Source organism: Pelecanus crispus, chromosome 1 (genome assembly GCF_030463565.1).
Source record: "Pelecanus crispus isolate bPelCri1 chromosome 1, bPelCri1.pri, whole genome shotgun sequence".
NCBI classification, from domain to species: Eukaryota; Metazoa; Chordata; class Aves; order Pelecaniformes; family Pelecanidae; genus Pelecanus; species Pelecanus crispus.
Genome location: NC_134643.1, coordinates 16,411,942 through 16,426,914, shown reverse-complemented (window position 1 = coordinate 16,426,914; position 14,973 = coordinate 16,411,942). Strand labels below are relative to the sequence as shown.

Sequence of the window (14,973 nt, the reverse complement as noted above, 5' to 3'; positions counted from 1 at the left end):
CACTCTTTCAGTAAACAAATTTTTCCTAATATCCAATCTAAACCTCCCCTGATGCAACTTGAGCCCATTTCCTCTTGTCCTATCGCTAACTACTTGGGAGAAGAGACCAACACCCACCTCACTACAGCCTCCTTTCAGGGAGTTGTAGAGAGCGATAAGGTCTCCCCTCAGCCTCCTTTTCTCCAGGCTAAACAACCCCGGTTCCCTCAGCCGCCCCTCATAAGGCCTGTGCTCCAGACCCTTCACCAGCTTCGTTGCCCTTCTCTGGACATGCTCCAGCACCTCAATGTCTTTCTTGTGGTGAGGGGCCCAAAACTGGACACAGTATTCCAGGTGCAGCCTCACCAGCGCCGAGCACAGGGGGACAATCGCCTCCCTGCTCCTCGTGCTGGCCACACTACTCCTGATACAATAGGCAAGGTGGATGGAATCCCTGTTTGCTAGATCTAAGTATTAATTTTGCCTTAGGAAAAACTAGACGATTCAGTGCAGTTCTATTTGTTTGGGAACCCATTAGTTTGCAAAGAGTTTTGTGCCATCTAAAGGGCAGAGTATTAACATGTTCAGGCATTCTGGGCTCACTGATACGTATATATATATATCTTTTATATATATACATATATATATGTATTCCCATTAATTGCTCCAACATCTGTAGTCCTAATTCTTCACCAAAAGTTTTAAGAATTTAAGAGCATTATGAGAATCTTCTTAGTAGCACTTTTCAAGGAATGCTTTAGCCTTAAGTATAAGAGTCCACTATTCATAAAACACAGTTGCATTATGCTTTCTTTCATCTTCCTTTGAGTTAATCAGTTCTAATAGATTAATCAATATTTGTGCTCTCTTATAATAATTCCCCAGGTGCATGAGTGGCAATATGCCCAGAAATTGCTCTTGCATATTTGTGAAGAATATGTATAATTTATTACCTTTTAGAAAAGGTTCAAGACCTATTTGAAATATTCTCTACAAGCATTATCAGGGAAAAGCTCTCCAAAATAAAATTTCCCTGGAAGAGAATAGATGAACTAACACTCCTTGTAAAATTTTGCAAAAGAAAGGATTCAAACTTTAAGTGCAAGGGTGCGGCACAGCTTTCACAGTACCAGTCCCTTGAGCCACCCTGTTATTCTGATAATAGGTTCATCAGGTTTTTTTAACTGCTGGCCTATGGGCCATAACAGCCAAACCAAACAGCCTGTTGTTAATCAGCCACAGCAAAGTTTCCTTTTAAAAGACAACCAAAAGAATAACTTCTCTGAATTGCATTGTAAAAACGAAATGTAGAAGGCTGCTGTGGCCACTAGACGAGCTGCTGCTGCTATTCTTCCCAGTGATAAAACAGTTGTTAGGCTGAACAGAGACAAATTCCAGTAACAGTGACTTGCGGCTCATCCTCAGTAACGGCCCAAGGCATCTGGTCATCATCTTGTTTTCTCCTTGCTGGCTTATACAAGTGAAAGCAGAGGGGAAAGAGGGCATGCAGCTTCCGATTCCACTGCAAGTAACCACCAGCATCTGGAGCACGAAGGAGAAGGTGCGGTAACATGCTTTGTGCATGCATATAGAGCAAGCAGCCTGGCACACCATGGCAATCCTGGGAGAACAAAAGTAATATTAGGATTTCTGGCAACAGTGTGGCAGGCAATCAAGAAGAACAATAGATAATACTGTGGTCTAATAGGAAGAGGTTCTTCTGGGAAGAAGAACAGGAAGAGGCGCTTTAGAAGTGGAATGAGTTAATCTAACATAGGCTAGATTAATAGCATGGGGAGAGGAAAACGAACATCTGAATGCATCTTTCTCTCTTATAATTCATTCATCCACACAGTTCTGCTCCTGACATTTCTCTTGATTCTTTCTTGATCTGGTCCTCTAAAAAGTAGCCAAAGAGCTCTGCAAAAATCTCTTTCTCTCATCTTGTTGCACACGCACGTTTCAATCCATATTCTTCTCTTCAAGTGATTTTTTCAATACTGTTATGCACTAGCTAAAACTGATATTGAGTGCCAGCAGCTAGATGGGAAGCGATTAAGCCCCCAGAAAGGTGAAAAGAATGCTAACATATCAATTCTTTAAAAGTACTTTTTATTTAAGGGAGTTAACTCAGGAGTGCCTTGCTGAACAGACTTTAGTTGACCAGTCACATCCTCATCAATCCACAAAGCTAAAGAAAGTTGCAAGAAAATTCAAGTAACTTCACAGACCTTAACAAATTTATAAGAGTTGGCCTTTAAAACAGAGTGCACTGCTCAGGGAATTGTACCAGAGCTGGTGTTTCTTTACACTATGCTGTATTTTCAATAAGAGCCAATATGTGAAATAACTGATATTTATAAATACTTCTCCCTAAGTTTACCTATCTGATATTCAAACACTGCTATCAGGTAAATGCAGGCTCAAGACAATGTTGTGTGTGTTTAGAAAGTCCTAAGTTGTCTCAAAGTCTGAGGGTTATCTTTTTCTCCTCTCTCATTTAGTCTCACATTCAAATGGTTCTGCTGTTTTTCACTTTTATGTGAAGGCTCTTGTCTGTTCAGATGGACTCTTTAATTAAAATGCTGAGCAGTACTGTAAGTCACCTCCTAACTACTGAAACTTCTCCTTCTGCTTTAATGTTACCCTTATCTTATCCTTCCGTTCAAATTAAAACAGAGTGTGTTAGGGTGGGATAGAGTTTTAAGAAAACATGGACTCCATTTAGCATCATGTACTAAACGCAGTTCTGATCACGCCATGAGAAGTTGTTATACTGTATTTCAGAGTGGTGCCCTATCTAGGAATGGTGTTTGACACCTTGCTAAAAGGCCATCAGGGAAAGCCATTAAGCACTTTACCCTCTAACTCACTGACCTCTGAAACAATGTTTTTCATACACAGAACTATAGCGGAAAGAGGCTGAAGTTCAATGCAAGAAAAAAGCAGTGGGAGTGGGAGACACTATCAATACACAGCTTGACTTCTGTTCCACAGACTTTAGCTTTAGCAGCTCTCTCCAAGATGAAGGAGTTTTTTTGCTAATACACCAGAGAGCGAACTGCAGCAGCTGGCACCACGTGCATTTGTGCTGCAGGGTGGAAAGGCAGAGGTGAGGAGGAGAGCTGGGATAGGAACATTTAAATTACTGCAACTACAGTGGCAGAGCTCTTGAGTCACTGCCTAGCAGCAGAACAAGAAGGAGGAGTGGGAGAAGTCCCCTGGGGACTACAGATCTTGGTTCCACAAAAGGAGTAAGCCAGACTGAAGAAGGCTACATTTTAATACCCTTGCTATCTTCAGAGCTCAGTAGCTTTCCAATGCCTTTTGTAAGTAAAGTTATTATAATGAAAAACTCCTTTACAAAAATTATCTTATTCAACTTTCCAGAACGCTGTCTGTGAAGGATTTAAAGCTGAAGGAAGTGTTCTTAATCCACTGGACAATCTGAGCAAAGCGGAGGTGAGCAAGACTTGGGAGATCCCAAGAGTGGATTTCAAGGCTTTGGATTGCAGAGCTCCACAAGGGGAGGACTCAGCTAAGAAGTCTTCTGCTAAACACCTGGAACAGACCGTGGGAACTATTAGCAATTACAAGTAAGTGACTCGGAAGCAAAAAGTAAAAACAGAGTTAAAAACATCAAGGAGACACAGTATTGAGACGGCAGCAGAGTCTGGAGAAGACCTCCACAAACAGGGTAAGTAATCCCTCAATATTCCTTGCAAAAGTTCTATCAAGTGCCCGCACTGGAACAGTTTAATGGTCTACATCTACGCAGCATTACAATATAGCTGATATGAAGCCAATAGATCCCTGGCCTGCAGACCAAGTGGCTGATGACTATTTAGACAGAAGATCTAGTTCTCACTGGAAGGGAAAGCAGATCTCATCCAGAGGATTGACACTATAAGCAGATACTACCAAGAAACTGTGTAAAGCCAGACTCAGGAAAGCAGTAGCTCAAAATTAACATCACGGCGGATTCTAGGAGCACACGATAATCAGTGGGGTCACAGGGCTCGTAAGAGAGGTGCTCAGAGACAAGCAAGAGGTCTGCCAAAATACCACTGGCAGGCTAATGTAATGATGGTCAGCCAAGTGGAAGCCAGGACACAGCAACAATAAGGAAAATACATAATAAAGGAATTTCACATCCAGAGCAGACGCCCACAAACCACTTTGTATCCCTGAAGTTAGGCAGAAAAATAATTCAGGAGTGTAAGGGGCAAATGTTTGGCTGACTTTAGCCTGAACAAGTATAGTGGAACAGCTAATTAACTACCCATTAAACAGACAGCATGAGGGAGTTAGCTAGGAAATCTTCTGTGTCAGGATCCCTAGCTAGGAAATCTTCTGTGTCAGGATCCCTAGTGTCCCAAGAATGCACACATACTAGCACCTACATGCTACTAGCACCTACTGCTACTTCTGATGAACTCCTATAGCTCCAGGGTTCTGCAAAGCTGGGGGTCTGTGGCTCACTACTCCCCAGGGCCTCTCTGGGAACAGGTACCCTGGGCCAGGGCTCAGCCTCCGTGCAGACAAAAGCAGGAGCTGGAAACCCGCAGCACAAATCAACGTGCGCACTCTGTAACAGCACCTGACTTCCAAACAGAGCTGCAGGCTAGTCTTTCCATTAGCTCCCTCTTGAATCAAATTTAAAACTTTTTTGGTCTCATGCTTAAAACTCTACATAATTACTTCCCTTTCCCCCATGCTCCCTCCCCTGACAGCACTGAATCAATTCTCTTGAGAAAGCATTTGGTGTGCTGTGAGTCATCCCAACCTCAGTATGCATGTTTTGATTGATACTGTCGCCTTTTCCCTTAAACAACCCTGTGCTTTTTTGTAGCATTATCACCATTGTCTGATCCAGATCGCTCATTCACTGCATTTAAGCTTTCTTAAAAGCCCATAATTGTTTTTACAGGCAACAGAAGAAAATTACCTGCACAGGAGAAAATTATCTGTAGCATTTTTACGGTATCTGTATTAAGTGACATAATAATGTAAACACCTTGCTACTGCCTTTCTCTTTCCCTCTGTGTCATAACTTGCTTGTTCAATTACATCTGTAGCTAAAATGTAGGCTTTGGGGGTAATTTTAGGTTTTGATGGAGCACTCAGCACACTTTTGGGTAATAAAAAGTAACTAGTAGAAACAACTTTAACCTTCCAGTTAACTGATGAGTTTATATACATCAATGTCCAGCAAGAAGATTTAAAATAAGAAAATACTTCACAATCATATTAATGTATACATTCATATTAACGTACTTCAAGACTATCATTCATGGTGGTGAACAAAAGGCTGTATATATGACGTATCAGTTATAAAAATGGCATTTCTGGAGTTTAGGAAATGGTCAAGAAAGCATACATAAGAGCTTACAAAAGTCAAATCTGTAAACTTGTGTTCAAAAGTTCAAGAGAATTAATTCTTAGCAGCACTGCTAAATGTTGTTCATTACAAAGAATCTCTTACCGGATCTAGGTTCTTAAAAAGAAGAATGTCCTTGCATGCCTCCTGCAGTCTGTTTCTTTGATCATCTGTTTTAGGGTGAATAATCTGAGGGATATAATAGAAAACCCTTTAAAGTGGTTATCATACAGCAGCGCTAGCTGAAGGACTGACCTAATTCAGCTAAGCATTTCACGCAATATTTTGGCCATGCTTCATAACACTTTCATTTCAAAACCTTCAGGATTTGAATAAATACTCAATGATAACATTATATCACCATAGCATTAGCAAATTGAGCACTGCTGTGTTTAAGCTAACGAGATCTTTACATTTGTAGAATCCAGTTCATTTCTGCAAGCCATTCTGGATACCTTTATCTCAACTACTGCTGCATAAACATTACTCTACTACTCTCTAATCATATTTGGAGCATGCATTTTTTATAAAAAGCACCACTGTTACATTTAGCCATTTGCCATGACTACAAAAGAATATTCACAAAGAATATTTTGTGAAATAGTATCTGTGTTAAATTTATATCAGAAGTTCACAGAGTAAACAACAGACTTAACACTATCCAAGAGAGCTAGACATTTACTAAATTAGCAATGTCTGGTTAATGTGAGTATCAATCAAGTTGTTCATTAAACTCATATGCTTAAAAAGGTACACTAGGTTTCAAAGCTGTAATACTATAGGAAAACCTTTTTGACAGTTTTAGAAGCCAGAAATTAAGTAGCATATAAACATTTAAACTTGTCTTAAAATTCATACTAATGCTATTTCATATTAAAAGTTAAGTAAATGCCTTTAAAAGGATGACTTAAGTAAAAAAAAAAAAATATAGTTCATTAGTTATTGCATTGTACATCTGAAAATCTTAGCGATTTTATAATTTACCTTTTTTCTGCCTTATGAAAAACACTCGAATATTGAGGAAAGATTCTGCAAGATTATGAGGACACCAAATAAAAGTACTTTTAGAAGCAGGCACTCTCTGGGCAAATATAATTGCACAAAAATGTTTCCTTAACAGACCACATATCAAAGGTGTGGTAATTTAGAATAATACTCACATCAGGTCCTACATGGGTGACTATTACAGACAATTTTTAAACATTCCTTTAACATGAAAACCCAAGAGATTATTAAAGTATATTATAATAAGGATGCTTTTGGAAAGGAATGTTAATGCTGGTTATGTTTTACTTCCTAAATTTAATGCCCGAGAACTGAAAAAATAAGTATTTGACTCAAAGCATTAAATACCCTAGATTCTGCGTCGTCCTCTTCCTCATCAGGATTGTAAGCTTCTGCGCACACTGAAATAAAAAAAAGTATTATCTTAATTCAAAGTACAATAATGTTTCACAAGATTTACAGAACAGAAAATGCATTACGTGGCATGGTAATAATACGCAGTAATGTAACACACTCATTAGAGAATCACAGAAGATAGTAATGATAGGGTCCATAGCAGGTCATCTCCAAACTGCTGGTGAAACAAAGCTACACTTGTATCATTTTTGGACATGTTTTCTGTGTTTTAAAAGACCTCTAATATACTTAAAAATTTCTCACCTAACCTGTTCTAAGTGATCTTGTCTTACTATCAGAAACTTTTTTCTGATGTCTCAATTAATTCCTTCTTGTTAGAATTTAAGCTATCCATACTGGATGCAGAGATCCAATCATTCCCTTCATCTGTGGAAGTTCAAGGTGGTTTGGGGTTTTGGGGTTTTCTGTTTGTTTGGGTTTTGGAGGGTTTTGTTTTTTTTTTTTTGCATACCTGAAAACTTTTCTCTCCTACCTATCTTTATTTTTTAGGGTAAATAACTCTGGTTCTTCAATTTTTTCCTTACAAGTAATGTTTTTCATCTCTGTAACTGTCCTCACTGCCATTTTCTGAACTCCCTCCAATTAGCCCTATCTTTATTGAAGCGAGATGCTCAAAACTGGACCCAGTATTTGAGCTGAGTACTAAGTACGACAGATTAATTACTCCATACATCTTGCAGGCTATATGTCTTTTTAATCCACCCATACCTTTTTCATAACAGCTTGATTATGTTTACTCATGTAGTATTCATGACTTCTGTATCGTTTTCAAAACCCACTGCCTAACTAGCTGTCCTGTGTCCTGTATGTGGCTATTCTGCCCAAGTGTAGTACCATGCACTTACACCTATTAAATATCACCTTATTCCCAAAGCCATTTCTCCAATGTGTCAAGATCATTTTCAGTTCTAATCCTGTTCTCCAGCATCCTTGCAATCTATTCTCAACTTTGTGACAACTGCAAATTTAATAAGCATACTCTCTAATACATAATCTAGATTATTACTGAAGAAACAGAATAGTGTTTAAAATAAACTCTTGTGGAATACACACATGGCAACGGAACAGCAGTAGCTGCTTGGGGATTACCTTATCCAACCAGTTTTGCAGCTATATCCCATGCAACTTACATTAAGACACTGCTTGATGTTGCCTAGCTTGTTTATAGGGGAGTCTTGTGAGACAGCATTCAGAAATTTCTTAAAGTGAAAATGTAGGACATCTGCTCCTTTTCTTCTATCCACAAGTTTTAATCTCTCATTATAGGGTATTAGATAGTTCTATCAAACCCATGCTGATTGCTGTTTGTTGCTTTCCTCCAGGTACTTACAAAATGCTTGAATATTTGTCTGTAATTTCTCTAGGAACAAAAATGATCTGTAAATCAGGCCTAAAACGATAGGCCTCTTCCATTCATAGCTCTCCCACCCTTTTAAGGATCAATTTTTCTATTTTTCTGGTTTTTCACACTCTCTCATTTTTCTTCTTCAGATTCTCAATGGTAATTGCTAACAGGGCTGAGACTGATTTAGCCAATTCTTCCAGTTTCCAAGTATAGCGTGTCTCAGGCACAGCTAACCTGAGAATACCTAACACATTAAGCACTCTCTGATATGTCCTTTCTCTATTCTAGGCTGAGTTTTCCATATGCTCTTAATACCACTAGTGAAGACCGATGTGCTTCTGTTAAGCAGTAGAGCAACACTTTTCCTGGAACATGCTCTTACCAGAAATATACTTCCAGAACAATTTCTGTTACTTGTCATGTTCTTTCTTGTAAACAGTCTTTTCTTGTTCACATTTTTTGGCCTTGGCTTCTTTGATTATTTTTTCCTCCACATTTTTTGCTATTCTTCTGCACTTGCTCGGAATAATCCAAACTAGTTTTAATTTTCTACATGGTTCCTTCTTGTGCTTGATATAAATGAGGTGCTTATATTTTAGATGGATTTATCTTACTACGCTTTTTGTCCTTCTCCTGTGCTTTCTGAATTTGCATTCTCATTAGATTTTTTTCTCTGAGGAACAACCAATTCCTTTAACTTTTCTCCAGACTCTGTTCCAAAGAGATTATATGCCCACAGTCCTCGCATATCCCCTTGAAACCCGTTTTTCTGATTCTTTTACTCAACCTCTTTCCCTCCCTGAAATGTGAGCTCTGTCATCCCAGGGTAATTCTCACTCAAGCTGCCTTTTCTCTCCCTATTCTTGAACAGCTTCTTCCTTAGAGTTGGTATCAAACAGAATAGATTCCCCTTTGATTGCTTTTACAACCAGATTTTGAGATGGTGGGAAGTGCATTGCAGAACACGTTGGGCAGTTAGTATTCTCTTTTATTGGTTTCCAACAGATGACTGATTAATTAATATCTCCCATCACCACCATCCCCTGTACTCTGCCAGTAAAAATCCCCACCTACCTGATCTGTTTGGTGGTCTGTGCAACGCCTGCATAACGACAGAGCCCACGAGCTTTTCCCCTTTTAGTATTACCCATAAAGCATCAATACATTCAACTCCCTCTACAGCTGGGTCACAGCACAAGTGTCTGAACCAGATACACAACAGCAACAGCCTCTTCCTCCTCCCTGTCCTCCCACCGCAGCTTTGCTATGCTAGTTCAGTCACACTGTTGCTCGTGGATTAAGATTTCAGGTCCTCTTGTTTATTCCCCACATTTCCTATATTATTATATAAACAACTTCTGAAGTAGTGACCAGGTAGATCCATTAAGCTCTTCATTACCCCATCCAATTACGACAATTTCATGGCAAAGCATACCATTGCACATATTATGCAGAGTCCCAAAGGAAGTCTTGGTCCTCACCATATGAGGCACCCAGCAAACACTAAAATGTCAACTTTATAAAACTCGGCATCTTCAAAAACTTAAAGAAATTTAAGTTCCTCTGGAACTGACTGAAAGATTCCTACCAAGTTTACTAGGAACAGGATTAGGTCCCAAATAATTACAAATACCCACAAAAGGAAGTCTGCAATCTGTTGAACAACTATAGTATTTCACCTCTACATAAACAAAATGTTCCTACTGACTGTTTTATGGTACTGTAGTTTCTTCAGTCTTGTCTGAAACAAACTTTAGGGGATTTTATTTAAATAGCAACAATAATAACATGCCAAGTAAGCACCATAACCCATCATAATGTAAATCACTACTTCGTTTCAGCTGGTATTAGCCTCTGTGCCCTAGTGCATGTATGTGTACATGCCAGTCAACAAATCTGTATTACGGTACGGCGTGCTGCTGGGTGTATGAATAGTCTGTCTCAACCTGAGGTACAGTTACATCCTGTCCTTAATCTCCGATAAGACCTCTACATGAAAAAAATCACATAAAAGAAATTTAATAGCTTTGATGTTGTTATCCCAGAATTGTTAGGTCTCAGAGAGCCTGGCTGAACATTTAACAGTCTATCAGACCACACAAAAGAAACTGAATTTAGCCTCATCCATGCCCATCCTGAATCATCTTATCAGTCCCTTTCACCTAGCCTGAAGCAGGATCAGTCCAGAAAGAGAGTATGTTCCTGAGGTCTTCTGTGTCATCTAGTGTCTCTGCTCTAACTTCACTCTTCTCTGCTAGAAGCTCATTTCAGTCAGTCTCATTAACTATAATCAGCAGGTGCCTTCATTAAATATTTCTTCTTTTCCACTGATTACAGACAATATATTTAAGAACTGCAGTTTCTCCAGGCTAGTGCCCATCTTCCCAAATTTTAAAATTATTTATTCTTATCATCTGTGATGAGAAGCTTACTCTTGTGGTTACAATTCTGTACTTATTTTGCCTTGGCTTATCTTTTTGCCATAATCAAGGATTCATCTTTCATTTGGGTTGCAACTTAAAGATTATACCAATGCTGTGGCTCTGCGGTTTTAAATATGGAATTTCCTTTCCTTCATTGCTTATTTCAGTACCTTGTCTTACAGCCTTTATAGCCTAGTGACATATTAATTTCTAAGCGCATACCACTAGATGTCTTACAGAAAAACTTGATACATTTTACTTCCGTTCTTGAAATATTGTCTCTGACATTACTACGGTCTACTGAATTTCATGACATGAACATTGGGGTTTGGCACCTGAGTATCCCAATGACAAAAATGATCTAAAACTAAATGAGATGCCTCTTATATAGACATCCACACCTACAGAAGTCATCTGGATTACAGCTGCAGTCAATGGAGAGAAACCGGCACATTTACAAAGTAATTAATCTGACCTGTATTACATGTCCAGATTAAGAAAAGATTAATTAAAAATGTGACTAATTGGCTGAGATAAATCCTATCCCTCTTGAGATGAGTCCTGTTAGTTATAACAGGCTGCAAGACTGGTTCCCCCACTTCGCCATTTAGTCCATATTTCTCAGAAAACAAAGAAATTCATCACATGATGATGACAGGTTGCTCATGCAATAGCACACCTCCTTTATTCATTTTGTATATTCCAGGGAGACAGCCTGTGGTCCCCATCTCCTTTGTCTGAGGCTTGACTGGCACCACAGACATGAATTATTCTGAACCATTCCACTGCTGGTGGCTGTAATACTTACAGTGTTCAGTATTTTATTTTTCTACCTCTCCAGCTTATTCCACACTCTTGACAGTATACAGTACATGGTGACTTTATCATGGTCAAATGCCCTGCCACATTTTTGCTACATGTCACTGCTGAATGCAATACTTACACAATTGCTCAAAAAGCAGTCCTAATACCGTTCTTAGGGACCTATTTCATCCCATGCATAATTATGGCATTCAAAAAGAGTGATACAAACACTGTACATATTTCTCCATTGGTTGCTAAGCTCAACTAAGTGAAACTATTTTTATTCAGTTTTTCCAATCGAGGGTTACGTTTCACATATAATTCCCCAAGATGAACACAAACACTGACGAGCCCAAATACATCAACGCAAAGTATTTGTAGGAAAAATATGAATACGCATGCACTGAAAACTGCACACAACTCTAGATGGATTGCTTTGTCAGCAAGAAAAGGTAAGCTTTTATAATTTCTAATTATAAATCACTCCAACTAAAGTCAATTTTCTGGTTTTCAGCTAGTAAATATGTTTTATATTAAAAACCAGAAATACAGTCACTTCAGATATGAATGAATTCTAAAATGAAAATGAACATACAGTTAGTAATTGTAAGATCACAAAAAGTGTTAGTTGTGCTCTATCTATTCCCTTGATGTGTCAGGAAATAAGAAGCTATCAATAATGAAGTGAATGAAAATTCATATATAATCATAAAATAATGTATTATACTCAAAACATGGCAGGAAAAACAATCAATATGTGTGTACCCTTTCCAAAGCACAGAACCCCTGAGTCATAAAGCATATTACAGATAATTTTAAAAGAGAAAAAGAGCTGTGGAAATATTTCTTCATTCCATTTAGGGCAAATCAAGACTACAGTTTTGCCAGCATGACTACCATGCTGGAGCGTGAAAACAGACCATCTCTAGCCACTGTAGCTACGCCAGCATGCCATACGTCCCTACAAACATCCCTAACTACAACAGCTATGGCCATCCCCTCATACAGCAAGAATCTCTCTTCCCTGGTTTAGCCGTATGAAAATTGCTGAAGTGACTTAATGGCAGCGTGAGATTTTTTTCCATTTTGTGAGGTCGCACTTCTCTTCATCTACTAAACACAGATTAGAAACATGGTGCACAGAGACTCCTTGCACAGCAGGGGATAGTTCCAGACTAGACCACAAATACTACTGGACATCCAAAGTTTCTGACACAAAAACCCATTTTTTAACATCTCACCAGTTCCTACCACTGCAGGAGGAACAAGCAAGAAAGCCCTGCACCCCAAAATCCCAGTTTCTGAAGTAGTTTTTATTTAAACAAAAGCAACCCTGTGCAATGGTACCAATGAGAAATAACTAGTCATGGTCTCTGATGCTTGCAACTATCAAGTCCCATATTATTGCTTGAAGTGGTTTTGACTGGACCACATGGAAGATGAGATTAAGGAGCTGTAAGTAAACATAAGAACTGAAGAACAATCCAGAGAAAGGAGACCAACTTTCTCCTCTATCTGAGCATACAATGAGGTGAGATAAAATTTATCTGATTCCATGCATGATATAATATGGCAATACCAACTGGCTCTCCTGCTGAGATCCACCATTTGTGCAAAACCCTGAAACTATTTCAAGGAGTTAAGTGTACTTTAAATATAAGCTAATTTGGAACAAAGCATGATCGCCAGGGGCTATCATTTCCCATGATACTGTCAAAAAGAAGGCATCTGTGAAACGCCTACGCCTAATAGGGTCACTAAACTGAAACTTTATCTAGGCATAATTAGGCAAATACACAGGATGCCTGATACCTTGCAATTCCATATTATTAGTATTTTAGATGTAGAGCATCTACACTACAAATGCTATCCAAACTGGAATAAAAGTATGTATGCTCAGAAAAAAGGTCTGCCAATCAGAGACATGAATATTCTTGAGATTTCCTCATATGCAACAAACCAAAAATTGAAGAAATTCCCCTCCAATCTACCAGATTTATGGGGCAACAACTTCTGAGTGGTCCACCACCTAACACAAATCACTAAGTGTTCAAGACACCAGCCTAAAAATCCAATGCTAGATAAAATCCAGGCAGCTTGTTTCCTCTTAATTATCAGGAAGATGGCCTTCAGCTCATTAGGCGGGACTGACTGAATTGGAGTCCTGGGAGCACTGCCAAGACAGTCTGTTTCAAGATTGGCTGCTCATGAAGGACAGTTACCTACTCTTGCTTTCAGAGTATAGACTGAAATTCTCCAAAGACTGCCTGATAGTCATGAACACATACTGAATACCACGTCTGTGCTCAGCTATGCAGCTCAATGGCAAAAAACCTTTTGCCAGAGCTGGAAGACCTTGCTCAGCCTGCACTACATGCTTGCAAGAAATCAAAGACTCACAATTGACTTTTCTACAGTATTTTCTCTTGTCCATCTGCTACCAATGCTATTTCTAATTAGTCAAACTTCAAGATATTTCCTCCAGCATTTCTAAATAACATGAAGTGCCTAATATAACATGTAGCATCTTGAATGAGGTCCATGCCAATAGTGAGTCACAGAACCTCCCAAGGATTCTCTGTTCAAAGTCCACACGGGGTTTATTCATATTTCACCAATACTCACACCGAAGCAGGGACTTCATCAAGATTGTATTGAATACTATCAAAGCCCATTTGAAGAAACATGATGGCCCACACAAGACATTTTTTGATAACTTTATCCCAGTTGAGTTATTCATACGTGGGCACCTTTGCACAAGTTCCTTAATATTATTTGGTATATAACAGTGAAAATTGTGACATGTTAGACTGCAGTATCTTGCTGTACTCCAGAGGACAAAGCACTCTGCATCACAGCTAGCACGCTCAGCACTGGGTCAAAGATGCATGCTCTTCCCTGAAATCATAGGGGTTTGAATCGCTGAATAGGCTCCTCCACAGAAACAGGACGTTTGAACTTCACCATAAGTAGCTGAAAAGACTTCCCTGTTTTTAAATAGGGAACCAGAAAGGAGCTTTAACAGAATTTCCCTAAGGACTTACATAGTACTTAGTCCTCTTTCTAGTCCTATTTCAGTTCTTTCCATAGTTGTGTAATTTGTCAAGATGGAGCTAAAAAAACCACCAGGCTTCTGGCTGATGGTAGGAGACAGTTTTGCTTGGCTTCTCATGAAGTGCTTGACTTCATCTGTCTGGCTAGTGAAAACCAGCACAAACACACATTACAGGGTCCAGAACACTGCAGGTAGTTATTAAACAATAAAATCATTACAAAAGGAAGATGCACTTCCACTAGAAGAGTTTGCCAGTATATACCAAGTACTGTATTACTTGCTCTATAAGATTTCCCAATATAGCACACGGAGTAGCATAACATGTAGCAACATACTGTACTCTGATGTTGACTTGTATAACCTTCTGTTTCCATTCTCATACAAGTCCAAGCGTTTCACTAGGCTACAGTGTGTTATTCGGGACATATCTGAAATATGCATAAATATCTGACAAAGTCTGGGCAGACACAGAGCTCTTTGCATACATTTCAACTTTATATTTGCTAATACTACAGGATAGAAACAGAACTGCACCCAGCTCTTCCTTCCATATTTAGTACTTCAT

At 39.0% G+C, this 14,973-nt stretch overlaps 1 protein-coding gene across 1 annotated transcript in view; it reads right to left on the bottom strand.

The window, feature by feature from the left end:
• Positions 1 to 14,973, bottom strand: part of PRKAR2B (protein kinase cAMP-dependent type II regulatory subunit beta) — a 90,462-nt gene that overhangs the window by 16,619 nt on the left and 58,870 nt on the right. Inside the window, exons 5-6 of the mRNA XM_075719337.1 lie at positions 6,713 to 6,765; positions 5,465 to 5,548 (exon numbers count right to left, since the gene is read on the bottom strand). Coding sequence (XP_075575452.1) covers positions 5,465 to 5,548; positions 6,713 to 6,765 — 137 coding nt within the window. The remainder of the gene's footprint in view (positions 1 to 5,464; positions 5,549 to 6,712; positions 6,766 to 14,973) is intronic.